This window comes from Marmota monax, unplaced genomic scaffold (assembly GCF_021218885.2).
Source record: "Marmota monax isolate L192 unplaced genomic scaffold, Marmota_monax_Labrador192_F-V1.1 WCK01_AAM20220418_F8-fsc00254, whole genome shotgun sequence".
NCBI lineage: Eukaryota > Metazoa > Chordata > Mammalia > Rodentia > Sciuridae > Marmota > Marmota monax.
Genome location: NW_026694584.1, coordinates 509,895 through 528,782, shown reverse-complemented (window position 1 = coordinate 528,782; position 18,888 = coordinate 509,895). Strand labels below are relative to the sequence as shown.

General features: G+C 40.1%; 1 protein-coding gene across 5 annotated transcripts in view; it reads right to left on the bottom strand.

Moving 5' to 3' along the window:
* Nucleotides 1–3,287: 3,287 nt before the first annotated feature.
* Nucleotides 3,288–18,888, bottom strand: part of Vapa (VAMP associated protein A) — a 37,686-nt gene continuing 22,085 nt past the window's right edge. For 3 of the 5 annotated variants that reach the window (XM_046421409.2, XM_058571845.1, XM_046421408.2), the window contains 5 exons: nucleotides 18,148–18,251; nucleotides 17,648–17,728; nucleotides 11,677–11,811; nucleotides 7,342–7,515; nucleotides 3,288–4,049 (listed from right to left, as the gene is read on the bottom strand). In XM_046421409.2, the coding sequence (XP_046277365.1) occupies nucleotides 3,891–4,049; nucleotides 7,342–7,515; nucleotides 11,677–11,811; nucleotides 17,648–17,728; nucleotides 18,148–18,251 (653 nt within the window). In that variant the 3' untranslated portion in view covers nucleotides 3,288–3,890. The remainder of the gene's footprint in view (nucleotides 4,050–7,341; nucleotides 7,516–11,676; nucleotides 11,812–17,647; nucleotides 17,729–18,147; nucleotides 18,252–18,888) is intronic. The other 2 variants (XM_046421411.2, XM_046421410.2) reach the window with 1 other exon arrangement.

Sequence of the window (18,888 nt, the reverse complement as noted above, 5' to 3'; positions counted from 1 at the left end):
AAGCAAAATACTTTTGTCATCACTTACACTTGGTTTTCAATAAACTGGACAAATGATCAAGATGAAAAAATAGGATAAAGTAGTATATAATCTGTGATGTGCTTAGAGTTTAATATTACAGGAAAATAAAATGTCCATAGCAACTGGAGGACAGAATTCGGCCTTTTCTACATTTACTTTCCAAATTGCTTAAAATGCACGCTATTCTGCAATCCAACATGCAGGAAGAAGAAAGTAAAATGCCTTTTCCCCAGGGATGTATGTTCAAATGTCTTTGCACCATCCCTAGCAGGCTGGACATTCCCAAGTGTCACTCACTGTCCTGCAGAGAACTCCCCTGGAGCTCAACTTCCCCCACAGCAGGCTGCCAAATACGGAACTGAAAACTCAGCTGCTCTCATTTCCTACCAAGAAGTACCTTGAGGTCAGGAGCACACCTGCCATCAGACCCCAGTCCCAGCAGACACCCAGCTGTGAGCTAATACACAAACCATCCTGCTATGTAGAAGCAAAATTTTTGTGTTGTGAAAAAGAAAATTACACATCCCATTTTTCAAGTCTATTTATTCACAATAAATAATGGTTTACCTTCCCTTGAAAGCTAGAAAATAAAGATTGCCTATGGACCTGGATTTTTTTTGTTTTCCTGCAGTAAGCACTCATAAAGGTCAAATTTTTAAAATCTATGAACACACCAAAATCTCTTCATAAAGGTCAAATTTTTAAAATCTATGAACACACCAAAATCACTGGACAGAAATGTGCAAAGCTCTGGGAAAGCAATTAGTTGAGTCTGTCTACAGTGGCAGACCAAAATTAGGGGACATACTCCATAAAATGTGGGGTTTTTTGTAACCTTATTGTTAGACATAATGGTATACTTCCAAAGGTCACAGCCCCCCAACATGTAACAACTTCAGGAGGACGTCTCAAAGAAATTAAAAATATTATTTTGACCAGAATTCCTAAATTTGACCCTTTTTTCTCAGTGTATTTTCTTTGTTTACAGGTAACACACCACACACTCAGAACACAATTCTTGAGAGAGAGAGAGAGAGAGAGAGAGAGAGAGAATTTTAATATTTATTTTTTAGTTTTTCGGTGGACACAGCATCTTTGTTTGTATGTGGTGCTGAGGATCGAACCCGGACCGCACGCATGCCAGGCGAGCGCGCTACCGCTTGAGCCACATCCCCAGCCCTCAGAACACAATTCTTAAATTTGCTTCTTATAAATACAAGAATGGGCAAAAGTAGGGCACGTGAGAGAAAGGAGGAAGGAAAGCAGTGCTCCCAGTGCCCCCAAACCCAAGGCCTGGGCTGCTGGCCACCTGAGTACCCGCTCCACACACACCAGCCAGCAGGTTCTCAAGACAAAACTCCTGACAGTGGAGACCACGTAACCTGCAGACCATCCATGGATAGAGCAGGATCCTGTGGAAGGGTGGCTGTAGGTAGCCCATCTGAGCACACTTCACAGAGCGACTGACAAGCACAGAAAGGAACTCTGTACTCAGCACACACGACTGGGGAGGCCCTGGAGGCCACATGGACTTGTGAGGTGCTGTCCAGGCTACAACCTACCTGGACCAGCCCGTGAGGCACTCTGTAGATGCCTTCCTGAGAACACAGACATCAGTGCAGGTGTGGCCAGCAGGGAGGTGGCCGGCCTGAGCACCAGCACCACTCCACAGGGCGGTAAGTCTCACAGGCACCTTGAAGGGCACTTCTGCTCATCAGGACAGTCATCTTCGTTAAACAAGTTTTTCCCCTACAAAGTTTCCAGTTACAGCTCTGCCTCTACCTGGAAGGCAAGGAAAACTCTAAGCTCTGGGAAAGCCTCAGATTCCTCAGCTATAAACAAAGGGGATGAGCACAATGACTTCTAAGGAGCAGTCCAATAAGACAGGATTTTGCTTAATTTTTGAAAACCTAAAACCTTCTTAAAGGTATCTGTGAATCATCAAACTTGATACTCTCATCAGTGACGCTGACTACATGGAGAGTTTTAAGACAAGGGATTGATGTGCGTTTACAGGATAAAAATGTCAGACTCTTTTTTTTTTTAGTACCAGAGATTGAGCTCTGGGGCACTTGACCCCCAAGCCACATCCTCAGCACTAGTTCTTTGTATTTCATTTAGAGACAGGGTCTCACTGAGTTGCTTAGCACCTCCCCATTGCTGATGCTGGCTCTGAACTCCCAGTACTCCTGCCCCAGCCTCCAGAGCACTGTACCTGCCAGACTCCCTTTTCCTTTAGCAGCACTTTCCCAGTTGCGAGAGGCCGGGTCTTTACCTGGCAACAAAGCCGACAGCAGTGGAGACATGACCCACAGCAGGCAAGCAATGTCTCCGCACCACTGTTTTTAGTAGGTTTTGGATACATGCAAGAGATTTTTATTCAAAATAACAATGCATGGGATCTGACAAATCCAAAACAATTTTGAAATAAAAAGTAACACAATACCCGAGAACACGTCACTGTTTTTACAAAATGTATGCATGACCTGAGCTGCCATGCTTCACCGCACCACATGTAGCCCCCAAACCCCACTTCCCTCACGCAGAGTGTGCGTCTTTTACAAAACCAACACCTATGTTCAAGAATAAAAATTCACTTGTACTACGCTATACTCAGTTGAAAACTGACCATCTTTTCTCTGGTTCCAAAAATTTTTATTTTGGAATAGTACAAATAAAATAAAGACATAATTGCAGAAAGTGGCAGACCCCATAATGAACACCCATACTGAGAATATATTTCACATGGTTAACAGATCTTGCGAAGGAGACGAATTTTTTCCCCCAGAAAATTCCAGGTTTACTCAGTAATACTAAATTTCCACAATGGAAATTTGAGTGTCAAATTGGGCAGGAAGAAGTCATTTAACTTTTAGCTATGAGGTATGTTATAAAGTAATAAGAATGATTAAGCTGTTGAAAACACCTCAAGCTGAGTAGGTCTTCCTGAGAAGGCACTAAAGAACCTACTAAGGGGTAAAGGAAACAAATGCAAGCCACGTGGCACGCACACACACTAAAATCATTTCACTTTTATTCTCATGGCATTTGGTTACTTTATACTTCTTAAAAAGACAATTATCTTCCAAAATATCAAAAAAGCTGAAATTTTATCCATTCCTTTCCTTAATAAAACACAGACTATAAATTACAATCAGGTAGCATCTGGACGGGTTTCAACGCAAGAGAATGGTGCACCATGAATTTCCAATCACCACACAGTGGACACTGGTCCCCCTCCAATGATACCACGGACACAAGCAGGCTATCGAGCAAGAATCTGTTAACAGTTTTATTTTTTATGTTAAATACCATGGGACAGGATTGTAAGGATGAAAAACTCAGTCAACAACTGCCTCACGAGGGATAAGAAAAGTTCTGCCATGATATTAGCAAAGGTAGAGGGAGATTTACACTAAGAGGCACCACTTCCCACAGAACACCTCTTGGCGCTTCCTGAATGAGTGGGATTAGCAATCTAAACAAATCATATTTCAAGAGGCAACAGCAACAGATAAAATTTAAAGGGATTATTAAAATAACATTTACAAGACTCGGAACAATTCTTGAACTCTTATTAAAACCACAAAGAAAGAACAATTCTTTATTTATGAATTTCATAAAGGACTGAATGTGCAACTGACATCTGCTAGTGATGATCTGGTAATGTACAATTTGTCCAGTAGCCGAACAGTTTGTTTTTATTGTTTTCTAACCGTAAGAGATCATTAAAGGCAAAGCCTATATGACGCTGTACACACAAAAAAATGGTCACCGCGGGCCATACTACCAATGAAATGGTAGGTAAACAAATCTTTTTCTGGTCAAGAGAAAAAAAAAAAAAGAAATAGCACTCTGCATGCTTCGCTCTACAAGATGAATTTCCCTAGAAAGAATCCAATGAAAATGGCTGCAATTACAACAAGAAGTGAAGGAAGAGGACTGGTGACGTTATCTCTGAAGGACGCAGTTGAGGTGGATCCAGGTTTATCCGAATGTGCTACCTTTCTGAGCCTCAAGCCTTCATCCTGCGGAGGAAAAAAATGCACAAAAAGATTTTAAAAACAAACATATGCAACTGGGGGGGGGGGATGGTTAAGTCTATAGAGATGGAAAGATCAGGGCTTGCCTAGGGGCAGAGTGAGCAAGGATAACTGCCAATGCGTTAGGAAACTTTTTGGAGTCTTGGAAAGACTTGAAAAATTGGATTATAGTGCTGGCTGCACAATTCTCTAAATCTCCCAAATATCACTAACCATACACTCCCAAAGAGTGTCTTCACAGGATGTAAATTATACCTCAATGACACAGGCATAGTGGCCCAGGCCTGAAATCCCAGCAACACAGGAGGCTGAGGCAGGAGGATCACAAGTTGAAGGCCGGCCTCAGCAACTTGGCAAGACCCTATCTCAAAAGATAAAAAAGACTAGGGGTGCAGCTCAGTGGTACAGTGTCTCTGTTCAATCCCAGTACCACAATCAATCAACAAATAAAATTGAAAATGAAAAAATATATACTCCCTAAAACTAATTGTGTACATACATTTATTTCTATGATGGCCCAAGGTATTTAAAAAAGGTTACACCTGTCTTGACCCAATCACAGTCATTACTAGATTTTCTGACAAGTCTATTGGTTCACTGTGGCTCAGGAACCTACATGGCAGAGGAACAGGGGGAAGAGATGGGACACTACAGGATTGAGGGGCCAGGAAGATTTCAGTATGAAATTTAAATAACTCAAAGCAGGGATGCTGGTGTGCAGAGGGCGAGCTCTGGGTATGGACTACATAGCAAGAAGAAACACATTTCCTTAAAAGCGGCATATTAAGGCAGAGGTGGGATACTGCACACACAGCACCCATCGGAAGCTCTGCACCTGGACTAGAGACTGATGTCTTGCCTTTAGTGTCAAAGTGACTTGGATCCAGGCAGCAATAGGCCACTTCCCTCCAAGTGAAATGGCTTCTCACAGCCAAGTGCAGGATAGTCTGTGTACCACGAAGCAGAGTTTCTCATGACAAGGCGGCACAGGCCCAAAGCATGAGGCAGCGATGATGCCCAGTGCTGTGCAGGGCACATGCTGGGAAACACTGACACCCCCCACCAGCCTAGTCTCAAACGCAAGCTCCTCTTTCTTGTCTCGCACAATTGCTCTACTCTGCTTATAAACACATGATCCTCAACTTTATGATGGTTCAACTTACAATTTTTGACTGTAGGGTAGTGTGACAATGATATATATTCAGTAAAAAATGCTCTGAACTTTGACCTCTTTCTAGTATAAACAACACAGGGCACAGTCCTCTCTTGCCATGCCTGAAGCTACATGATCACAAGGGGAGCCACCAACACCCTACGGTGTGCTTTGTTCCTAAGCTGGGATGATTGATGAGTGCATCAAATCCATGTCTGACTTTTTGATATTTTCAGGTTATGAAGGGCTTCTCAGTATGCAATTCCACCAAAAGCCAAGGAGCATCCATCTGTAAGCACTAACTGGAATAAGAGCCATTACTAGATTTTCTGGAATTGGGCTTTTTTTGATCTTACACAAAGTAAAAAGAAGTTCCAAGTAAAAAGAGCAATAAGCTCCAGCTACACAGCACCAACATCTGAAGACTTTTAACTATTCCCCGGGATTCTGACTCCCTAGGTCTAGGAGTACATAGTTTTGTTTTGTAAAAGCCCAGTGGGTGACTGAGATGCAATCTGGACTGAATTATCACAGGACTAGAGGAGTTACAGAGAGTAATGACCAGACACGAGCAAGAGCAAATCTGACAACACAGTATGATGGGCCTTGTGTGGGATGCTAGGGGCCTAGGGTTTATTCTGTAAGCCAGTGATCTTTCTGGGTGTCTCATTTTTCTTTTTTTAAACAGTAGAATCCTTTTCAAATAAAATCCCATAAGAGCAGAGGCCAGGAACCAAGCCTTGCCTGCTGCTGTCCCTGGTTCCCCTACCTATTCCCTGTCCCTCCCCACCTATGCCATCCCTTCAGTTGCAGTGGCCTTGAGAGTAAGTCTACAGAGCATCCTAAGGAGCACACCTTTCACCAAAGAACAGAAGTCACCGCAGGAAAAGCAAAAAAGCACATCATCCTAAAGCCCCTTGGTGTATGGATGTGAGAGACACTCTTTTCACTTTCTGGAATGGGGGACCTCGAGGAGGCGCTATGGAATGTGAAGAAATAAGTCCCAAACATCCATTCAAAAAATTCTTCAGTGGAGTTCAGAGATCAACTTAAGATACTGTGCCTCAATTCAGAGTGTACTTCCTGAGTACATTTAACAGAAGGAATATCAAATGCAGACTAAATATCAGAATTTAGATGATTTCCTTATATACACTTTTATATCATGTTGTAATGTGATCAGGATAAAAGAAAATTTAAAAGTACTCAGGTCTTAAATCAAGTAATCACTTGCCAAAAGCAAATCATTCACCAACTGCGCACATGGTCAACTCCAGCCTCCCTTGCCAGTCATCTAGTTCACCACTTAAACACATGAACAATGACTCTGTGCACGTGCCCAAGAAGCACTGCCGGCTGGGCACAGAGGCAGCAATAGGCCTCGACCATGCTCCTGCTGAACGGAGAGAAGACTACACTGAAGACAACAGCACTATGTCCCAGGTGAAGTTGTGCACAGTGTGTATTGTGAGGAAAGGGACAGGATTCACCTGCAGTCAGAAGAGCCTATGCTACAGCAAAAGAGGGATGACAGGAGGCATTTCCTCAGAACACAGTAGTTCAAGAGTGTCAACACAGACCACTGTGCACTGCAGACGTGAACCACATGCCACTATACATTTCCACTGTACATTAAAAATAGAGAGCTTGGTAAGTTTTAGTAATATATTTTATTCAACCCAGTAAATCCAAAATATTTTTATCTCAGTAAATAACAAAACAATAAAGAGATTCTACTTTTTTGGTACTGAGTCTTCAACACTACCTTGTGTTTTATGCCCACAGACACCTAGTATGAACTCATGTTTGACAGCTCCACGCAACTAGTGACTGCTGAGGACAGCAAGCAACACGTCTCAGGCAGTTCAGGGTGACAATACAGAGATACAAGATCAGTAGAAATCAGAGGAGGTGAGCAGATCACAAATGACTAACTAGGAGGTCTGCCTGCTAAAGCCAGGAGGGTCAGGGTGAGACGGGAAAGAGACAGGCTGACAAGGATGGGGACAAGGCAGAACACAGTCTAACCGGGAGGAAGAAGGAAGCGGTGACTCTGGACACACTAAGATGGCCTGTAAAATGGTTGGGGGGTGCACCTCCTACTCCTTCAACCAACACACTTACCCTCAGATGTCGATTTTCTTCTGACAGCTTCATCATCTCTCCCTGAAGTCTTTTACACTCTTCCATGAGCTTCCTTGTTTCGGTATCGTTGAGTGAAACACTGTGCGGTTTTGGCATGGGTCCATCTTGCTTAGATGCGTTCAGTGGAACAGCTTTGCTAGGTTCCATATCATTCTGTACAAAGATATGGAGAATTTTTAAACTCAACAACCATGTAAAATTCTACATCTTTCCTTTCCCCAAAATTCTTGAAAACTTTTGACAATATTTAATTTCATTAATAAGATTTTTTATACCAAATATTATGGTTATATGCAAATGATTTTAAAAGTCCTTAACCAGTTAAGTACCAGCAGTAGAGAAGCTAAATAGGCAGCACTCCCATCCTCTACTCCCACGGCCCCTGGCACTTACCTTACCACAGCACTCATCCTACATCACAATCATGTATCTGTGAAGTTCTTTCCTACAACACTTCAAAGGTTGGGACAGCAAGAACCATTTACCTTTGCATTTAACCCCTAACCCCAACACTTTGGTTATTCAATGAAAATATGCTGAATGATGCCAACACTCAAAATATGAAGGTCATTTTCAGTGCTCAGATTCTGCACAAAGAGGGGTTGGGGACTTGGGGAATATTATCCTAATCATTACAATGAAATCAGAAACTACCTAAGCAAAAAAGACTCAAAAGAAAGCGCTTCTGTTAATGGGACACAGTAAGTGAAGAATTTAAATATTGAAATGGAGGTGATAAACACAAACATATTCTTGCAGAGAAAGAGGGAAGGAGTTTAAGAAGTCTATGATCTAAACATAAACCTTAAACCCTTAGTAATACTGTCAGCTTTAATATGTGGGGCTCACTGTGGAATAAGAGTAAGTAGCACCTGAGGTCCTTTACACACTAAGGCCAAGTCTTCCTCCCTCCTGACACTACTAACCACGTCAAGCTGGTGAGAAGGGCTAGAGATACACACACAGTACCTGCGCGTCTCCTCAAAACCCTTTGACCAACACCCTTTTCACCACCACACATGGCATCAGCAGCAGTGGGGCAAGCCTTCCTTCTCATTTTAAATAAATGCTTTGTGGTTAAGTCTCACAGGCCTGGGGTGTAGCTCAGTATAGAGCTTTTGTCTAGCATGCACAGGTACTGGGTTCCATTCCCAGTAAACCCCCCCTCCAAAAAAAATTTTAAGATAAAATATCTAGATACTCAGCTGTAAACTGCTAACAAAGACATCTGCAAAATCAATGCTGTGGCCCTTCCACAGAACTCATTTATAAGACTTTCTAGAAGCTGCAAGAAAACACCATCCCTGCTGTCAAAGGCGAGCAGAGGGTAAAGAGACCATTTGCCCAAGAGGCAGAAGGGTGCATCTCAGGCAGGAGACTGGCTTCCCCGGGTCTAGACCCTCGTAGGAATGCTTCTGCTTGGCAGAGGCTCTAACACACCACGCCACACAGCTGCACTTGTCTCCACACCTGTCCGCTCTTCTTCAGGCTTCATGGCTGAGAGGGGCTCAGAGCCTACTCAACGTCCTCTGAGCTTTTCTGTTCTAGCCTTCTGGTTCTTCCCTTTCATCTCCCCAGTGAGCAACCAATCCCACCTCTACTATTAAAAGTCCATTTCAGGTAGACTTTGCTCTCTGCCAGTATTCTTTCCTGTTCTTTTCCCTAATTAAAATTAACTTTTAAATGACTGTCCAAGTGTGCTCAAAGGGCATCCTCGCACAAAGCCAACTTCTGCTACCTCCATGCAGGAGGCAATGTTCAATAATATGGCAACGAACAATCTTCAGGTTCTAGTGAAGAACTGAAGAAAAAATCATGTTCATATCAGAAAGCTGACTGAAACATCAGGAAGACACACATGTGGCCAACAGTGAGAGGAATTAAAGAATCATTGAGCTCTTCACCACTGGATTTTTATTTTTAAATGAAAATTCTCAAAAGTTTAAAAATCACTAACCCAACATGGGCTCATGTTTTCTTCCTGTTTCTCATACTCATTTTATAAAATCTCCAGGCATATCATTCTGCTTTTTGATTTGCTTGCGTATCTTTTCACTTTCATTTAAAATATAACATATCATTAAGAATTCTGTTCTGTGCCTTATCAAACATTTCACTTTGGTTAGGAGTTTGATGAGAGGCTTCCCATTCTGTGGGATTTTAAGTAACTCATCAATGAATTATCCTCTTATAGTGATGGAATCAGATGTTGATTTCCATATTGAAAGTTTTCTAGATGTTGTTATATTGCTTTTATAACAATATATTTCATACCCAACTAATGGAGAATAACCATTAAGACCAGAATGCAAAGGATATATAATAAAGCTTAAATATACTTTGAGCCAAATCTATAAGACAAGCTACACAGAATAGTTACATAACATATTATTAAGCCCCTACAAACCAGTCAACATACATATCAAATGCAAAGAAATCTAATTTATTTAAGTATATTTAATGTAGAAGCATAGATAACCTAACTTGGCTGGGGGTAATGGGGGAGGGCTGTCATTCACGTAGTGACAATCTGAAGAGCCTGATGGGAAGCACTAGGCAGGTGTGACTTTAAGTGAATGCCTCCATTCAGGAGCTCCATTAGTGAGGGCGGCTGCAGGAAACAGCTTGTCCCTTGAGAGGTGCTTCAGACTGGTCCAGAAAGAGGAGACTGGTTGTTCTGAGAAACATGAAACAAGCAAACTAGAAGGATTCAACATGCTGTGACTCTTGATAAACTGAAGAACAGCAGTAACGTTACATTAACATTTAATACTGCGGCTGAGAATAGACTGAAAGGTCAAGAAGTGGATTACTTAAGACAGGACAACATGTACTACATTGCATTCTTCCACGGCTTTATATTAGTTAGCCTGTCTGTGGAAGTCCCTCCATCTATACTCCATCTATACTCTACACTCCTTTTCAAAAGGGATCAGAATTTTAATTCCAATATTACAAACAATTCCACTGAAGGCAATTAGATAGAGGGAACACCAGTCTGGAAACAGAAGGGGAAAGGTCAAGTGTAAGGCAAAGGAGTGACTGCAAGCCCTGGGAAGAACAAAGGAACTGAATGTCACCAACACAAGGCTGCATTCTCAGAGTAAGGGACAGCAGCATGGAGGGAGTGGGGCTGACAGGGGTCCTATGATATGAACATCGGGATTAGAACCTTAACCATTAATTGAATAACAAGGTTGCCTGAAATCATTTTTCTAAACAACCAATCTACTATTTCTCTAGGACCATTATTCCCAGAATCAGTTTTAACTCCAAATCACAAAAAAGTATAAGACATTTAGATAAAGGATAATAATTTTCAAAGCCTTATTAGCATGTAAATCCATTGTAAGCCAAATCGAAGTATAAATAATCTGTTAAAACTGCATGCTTTCTGCCACACACAGTGGCATATGCCTGTGATCTCAGCGATTTAGAAGGCAGAAGGATCATAAGTTCATGGTCAGCCTGGGCAACTTAGTAAGACCCCGCCTCAAAAGTATTTAAAGGTGGGGGGAGGGGTATGGACTGGGGAGGTAGCTCAGTGGCAGAGCACCCTTTTAAGTCCCCAATACAGTAAAAGGGGGGGGGGGGGGTGTTAAAAAACTCTCAAGTTTCCTGTAAGCAAAAATGATAAAAAATGATAAAGGGAATCATATTACACCCATTCCTCCACCAAAGTCAGCGTTAATCTTAGTCATAGAGTGGCATTTTATATAAATGTATATTAAGTACACACATGCACACACACGCCACATACACAAACGTTAATATTAAAATTATAACTAAGGACTTGAGGGCTTTAGCTACAAAGAACTTGGGGCATTACAAATCATCAACAATGACAGTTACAGGAAGGTTACTATATTTGTACTTGATAACAAAATATAAAGTGTAATTTCACTTATCTTTTTTATATAAACACAAATACAGTGCCTGCCAGAAAATATAAACAGAAAGCAGTGCCTGCCAGCTCCCATCTTTACAGATACACCTGCTGACTTGACTCAGATAAGCAACAAAAGCCTTGGTTAGCAAGTGTTTTCCAAATCTCATTCCCAGGAAAAATTACACCAGCTTAATAATGTTCACACTTACTTTGTCCTGCTTATTACTGCAATTTTATTACGTGACAAGGTTTTTTTTTTTTTAGAACAGAATCATCAGTGTGCATGATTTTTAAGTGCTTTGTGGTTCTATTATAATCTTAAACAAAAATTCAATTCTATCCACATCATATAACACACAATACCACTTATCTGCTTTAACTGTAGCACTAGTAGATGCCTAGTCTGTTAGCTCCCTGTGACAAACCTTCTGCTTCTCCTGTTTGAACACATTGAGTCCCCTGGGGTCACTCTTCGTGTGAAAACTGCCAGGTGTTGCAACTGTGTTGTTGATGCTGCTCCCTGAGGTGACAGTCGAAACAATCCCTGGTGGAGTTATGCCCTGAGATGGCATGGGAAACACATTCTCAGATTCAACCAAATTCTGCCTTCTCCTGTATGATACTGGGAATGACTGACAGACAGTATTAGGCTCTACAACATTCATATTTTACTCTATAAAAATGTGTTACACATAAGAAACAATATGAACAAATAATAGCTCTGTGAAAGCAAAAAATACAAGTTTCTGAACTAGCTTTTTATTTCTCAAATATAATTAGCTATGATCTATTTGTATTATGATCAGTTAACTATATACACTATGATAGCTTCTTATTGTCCTAAAATAACTTCGAATAACTCTGACTTTGAGGTTCTTAACATTTGTTTTTCTGTTTGTTTGTTTTTTACTAATTTATACTTGTCGATATGTGAAAAACAAAAGAGCACTTCCATGTTTTCTTACCTTTGATACCACTTAACTTGAACATTTTTTCCCTTTGAAGTTCAAAAACGCCATGATTTGCAAACCTCTTTTTGTACTCAGAAACTCAACATACAGACGCAGACACACACACAGACACACACACACACACACACACACACACCCCAGAACAATGAACCTGGAGTTATTAACTCCACAGCTCGATAACTCTTCAATTTCCTTTGGTACAGACAAAAATAATATTCTATAAAAGGCTGGAATAGACTCTGAAATAATACTTACTGGTATCAGATATGTTTTCTGTCTTAGAAAACAAAGTATATTTTTAACCATAAAATGTCATTCTATGTATGACCCTTGAAATTTTATTGTTTTGAAGTCTTCATTAAAACAAATCTGTTATTTTTTTCTAGAAAATGTCATCATAAGCTAATAAAAACATACATAAAATTAAATACTAAAGAAATCTGGAAATTGCCAAGTGAAGTTAAGACCACAAAATTTTTTTTTTAATTCTTGGACACAAAACACTACACAGGTTATAAATATTTCACATTAAATCCTGGGGGAAAACCTACCATTAATTCGACATTAGGCATTACATGATATAAAACTGTCAAAAATTAGATGAAGCCCATGGTTCCAAGAACCCCGTTCTACAGAACATTCCACACCCAAGTATCCCCTGCCTCCCTCCAGTTGTCCACCCCCAGGAGCGTGCTGAACTCCAGTGCTAGCACTGGCCACCTCGGTCCCTGGTGAACTGCAACACACTTAGTCACATACCTGCCATTCCCTAGCACCAGGAACCATGCCCCCGAGGGTACTTGAGGATAGTAGTAATGTATACCTGTTGTCCAGGGAAAGTTACAATCCTAACTCATTTTATTCTAAAACAAAAGTGCTCTTGGGTCTCCTTGGCCATCCTATCTATGATCCTAATTAGCCATTTCCCAAAAAGAAACTCACACTGTAATGATGGATGGTTCAAATAAAAGCTATTTTGTCACACATAATTTCTTACAGTGTTAAAATGAAAACACAGATCCAACCACTCCACTTCTAAGGCTGGCTCCTTTCATACCTTACAAGATGATCACAAAAATTCAATCATTTTCTTATTTAAATATTCAATGTCCTAAAATCTCTGGAGAAATAAAACACAACTCTCTTCCCATTGTTTTCAGAGTGTGTAAATGCCCAAGAACTCTCAGCACACCTAAAAAGCTCATGACTCTCAAAACAGTGTGTCATACTTTCATGACCACACTCAAAGGCCTGCAGACTTACTGGGAGGGCAAGAATCTAGTGGGGCAGTAATGTGAAGGAGTGGGACACACTGAACTAAAATCACCTAGACCTGTGCCACGTTTGAGGAAAAAAGCATCAACAACTGATCCAGCTACTACTACAAACTATCTGCTCTCCAAAATATCCAAATTCTTGACTATGAAGATCAAATTCTGATAACAGACTCTTTACAAAATAAATGACCAAAAAAAGAATTGGTAACTGTGCAAGCTGACACATTAGCTTGACTGTGGCCATCATTTCACAATGTGCACGCACAGGGTTACGAACTGAACATGGGCTTGTCCATTGCGGCCAGCAATGAACAGGGCTGAATGTGTATCACACATGCCACCAAGACTCATACATCAGGCCACGCTGTCACCAGCCACCTGCTCAAGCCAAGATGAGCAGTGCTGACATATTTCACACAACAGAAACAGGGCCAGGCGCATCAATCAGTGGCTGAGCCCTTGCCTAGCACCACACCTGGGTTTCAACCCCAGAAGGGCTAAGTTAACTTACAAAAGAGTCAAAAGATCTCAAAGAATTTGCTGTTACAATCATAACTACAAACGAAAAAGCACATTTTGTCCTCTATTCTTTTATTACATTTCCATCAATCTCTCACATTTAGAAATGTATATCCTTTGAGTAAGGAAATGTGATCTTTAATCAAGTTTCCTAAGTCAGAATTCAACTTTGTAGAGCATTTTATCAATTTACCCGAAGAAAACTGACTAGACCTCATACTATCCAATAATGCCCAACCTTCTTTTCTAAAGATAAATTTCATACTAAACCTAGGCTAAATATACACAGAGGGGAGATATTAAGTAATCATATCTATGACAGCTAGAAAGAAATCAATAATGTCAAATACAACTTTAAGAAGTTTAATCAACCTCACATATTGGCAATTATGAACTAGAAGTTATCAACACAGTCTAATTACACATAACGTAACATGGCGGAGATGTTTTCCATGTAATTTTATAGATTAAAAAAAGTCTCATTTTTATTCGTCATTATGAACAAGTAAACAAGAGCTTTCTCATAAACACAGTCTGTCATGAAGACTTCAGATTCGGTGCTTCGGTTTCACATTTTCCATAAAGGATAAGATGACTTGATGACTTGACAGAAAGTCCTACCATCATCCAAAATACAGAACTGGCTTGTGCCAGGCTGTCCTGAACATACATACATTTCTAAGGAATTAACATTTCTTGCAGAATCTGAAGGTCAGCAGCACAACAAGAATGAGTTTAAGCAGCAATAATATATTCAAAGTGCATTTTTCTGAACACTGGATAATCCAAAAGTTACTTATGTTATATTAAATTGTTAAATGCTGGTCTGCATATATTTACTTACTGCAGACCCTCTCAGAGCCTATATTACTCAAATACACAACATGATCCCTTTCTGGTAGCCATGGTCTTTGAAGTACTTTTTCAAACTCAATTGACCATAAAACTCTGCCAAGCTCATGTTTTGGGGAAAACTGCCATATAAAAACACAGCCGTGGTCTGGGGATGTAGCTCAAGTGGTACAGTACTTGCACAGCACACACAAGGCCCTGAGGTTTGATGCCCACTACCGTCAAAAAGAAAGAAAACAAAAACAAAAAAAGGTATATTTAATCCCCTCTTCTTCTTAACATAAGCACTCATCAATGAAGGTCATATCTCAAGCCTGTATAAAATATAGACACGATGTTCACACATTTTTATTTGACAAATTTGAAAGTGGTATGTCTCATTTTATATGAAAAACCTGAAAGTGAGTTTCAATAATTAAAGAATGTCCATCAAAAATCAAAAGAGCAAGGCTAACGAGCCATGAGTCATAACCCATATCTACAGTGCTGCTGTATCAAAACACTACTTCAGCTGGCTCATACAAATACCTACCCACTCTTCTTAGAATCAGTAATACAATTTTCATATTCTGAATTATTAAAAAATCTTCAAAAACATATCCTAACCACAAAATGCAATCATTAAAGAAAGGAAAGGACCCACATCGTCATGTGTTGACATGATTTTACCACTAAAACTCTGCCATGTGAAAGAGTACCTTCAAATGACAAACAGGTCTCCCTCTCATCTTGGTCAGAAGAATGGTTTGATAAAAATGCCAATAAAATTCAAAATCAATCTCACCCTAGATGTGCCATCTTGCGCTTAGAGGGCCCTGAGCTCCTTGAAGGAACAGGTGGCTCAGGTCTAGGCCTGGAAAGACCCTGCCATACTAGACACCAAGAAAGTACCAAAGACTAGCAGTTGTCAAAGGGACCAAAGATCAACTTGCAAAACCTCCTCCCAACCAATCTGAGAGCCAACAACAACAGAAAGGAATCCAAACCTTCCTCTATTTAAACCCATGGTTTTAACAGTATAGAAAGTATAAGTGAGGAAGAGGAGGACTGCATCACCACAGGGAGGCTTGCCAATCGACTCACCTTTTTAAACCTGTAAGTAAGAGAATATACTGCCCCTATAAACTCAAATCATTCAATCACCAAATGTTAGATGAGCACTAGTTTCTCACTATAAGAATTCTTAGTACATCAAGTAGGAACAAAACATCACCTGTAAAGAACCTTAAATGAACTAATACAATTTCAATATTACTGATGTTTTGGGCAAATCCTTGTCACAGCCATTATCCAGTGCACTGTATGAAACTGAGCAGCATCTACACAGATGCATGCAGCAAGGCTCCCCACCTACCAGTGTTGGCATGCTGCCTGCGCTGGGGGGATGCTGGATAAGAACCACTCTCACCAGAGGGAGAGGCTGTGGTGCTGTGCCTCCTAGCGAGAACAGCGCCTTCAGGTCCTGCCCAGTCCTACCCTCAGCACAACAAAGCTGGATTTCATCAGGCACCAGACCCAAGTTCCAATTAGGAAACGCCAAGGACAGACAAAGTCAAATGAGGCTGTGAGGATGCAACAGCAAAGACCAAATGTGGGGAAAAGTCTAGAGGCAAACAAGTTCCCTTATTAGAAAAAGGGAGGGACCTCAAGATGACAAGACGTAAGACACACCTCATCCATAATACCATTGAGACTTTACGTTTACTTCGATTCAAACAAACTGCAAAAAAAATCTGGAATGAGAAAAATGTGAATGCTTCCTGGACAGTTTGATATTCATGAAACAAATTTTAAAGGCATAATAATGGTCTTCATGTTAAAACACTTTTATCCTTATAAAAAATCTTTTGAAAAATATGCATTAAAATAGTTACAGATGAAATTATGATTTGCCTTAGAACCAATCAAGTGATGGGAAGTAGTAGGGTTTAATTAAATAAGATCAAGCACGAACAAGTAATTATTTGAGATGGTAACAGGTTCACAGGGGCTCGCTGTAGTAAATCCTGCCTGCTTTTCTAGGTGTTTTTCTAACTCTGAGTTTTTCAAAACAGCTATACACATTCACAGACTAATGGTTTGATTTTGATCTTCCTGAACACTCTACCAACTCAGACCTCAATAATCTATTTTCCTCATACTCATCAAAAGGCAACAAAAAATTATTTACTAAAGAATAAAATCATGGGCTGAGGTCGTGGCTCAGTGGTACAGCGCTTCCCTAATATGTGTGGCACTGGGTTCAAGTCTCAGCACCATATATAAATAAATAAAGGTCCATCAACAACTAAAGGAATGTTTAAAAAATAAATAAATAAAATCACATCAATTTTGACCAAAAACAAAAGTGAACACAGTATTTGGGAAAGGCCAAACCCTGCAAAAATATGTATCCATATAAATTAAATTCTTTATCCCAAGACTTCCAAAATGTAGCTGCCAAAAAGCAGCTTATATCCATTCCCTAAATATACTTATATATGTATGCATCTCATTCTAAAAGAGAACTAGAAGTGGTTTAAGTGGCCAAAACTTAGAATTAAATAAGTTGTCCCCATTCTGCACCTTGGACCAAAGAGGTGAGTATTTCTTTCTTTCTTGGATGAGCAAAAGGTTATGAAAAAAGCATATCACCTTGTTTGAACTTAAAAAAGCACTAAGTTTCATTAAGTGGACTAGCCATAGCACATATACTCTAAAAGTCAAAAACAGAAGCAAAAAAAAAAGAATCTAACAAAGGTCAATAAGGTCCAATTTTCTTACACTTAACTACTTACCAACTTGTCGTTTTCACTCGGCATTTCAAAAACACATCTCAATTTAGAATCCATTAATTCATCGGGTTTTGCCTCTTTCCACTGAAAACAAACAAAACCAGACATGAGACAAAAGAGCTCAGGGCTCAGCAGACAGGTGCTACCTAAGGGACAACTAAAGAACCAGTAAGGCTGCCTAGAGTGCCGAAGAGCACACGAGTCTCTGCAGAGAGGACAGCAACACTGCTGCACTACGTACCCGCCAACCTCACGGAACTCTTAGGTGATCCCAGGCCTACCAACACTGTCAGGTAAAAATCACACTGACACCACCAGCAATTACAGGCTAAGAAATATTACTTCGAAATTCTTCCCTGAGACTAACCAGGATTTTCTGTAACAGACAGACTTACACATTTACTATTTTAAAAATCAGGTTTCCCTGTTGACAGCTACACAAAACCTACAATATAAAACTACATTCGCCAAAATAAATTCTGTTGAACTTCTTTTAGACTTACCACAGCTTCCATATCTGAAGTGTTTGGTGGAGCAAAAATCGTCTGCACCATGAACTTATGTTTACTCTTTTCATTGGGATCATAGTCAAAGGGCTGCAGCATCACTGAAGAAAAAAGGACACATTACTCTGCCTTCTGCCTTGGCCTGTTCACCACTCCCCCCAGTGCCTCAGCAAGAGGCCAAGGTGCAGGAGACGGGCCAAGAGCCCTCCTGCTGCACTGTTTACACTTGGCATCTAGAAGCTACTGTATGGATTCCAATTATATTTAAACTGTCTGCTTCTCTGATTTGCTAATTCTTTGATAACCTGCAAATAAACAAATAACAATGACTTATGACTGACCCCTCTACACTGAAGTTTGTGATATTTTCAAAACTTTGCTAACATCAACTGCTACTATGTTTGTAAGATATAGTAAACCTAGTAATTGTTTATCAGAACTACTTATAATATGGATTAGGCTTCATTTCAGTATTCGATAATTATCTCAACTGGGATAGTTGTCCAACTTGAGATACGGGAGAAATACTCAGTGACTTTAAAGCTCACCTTCATATATTGTTTTAACATAACTAATATTTCTAAAATGGATTTTAAATACACAGTTACTCAAGAAAGAGCCTACCTATTTGTTTAAATCTGATTCTAAGAAAACAAGGTACAAAAGAAAATCAGAAGCTCTTGAAGTATAGAACTTATTCTGGAGTCCCAACAAATAATATTCTCATTTTTTTAAGCA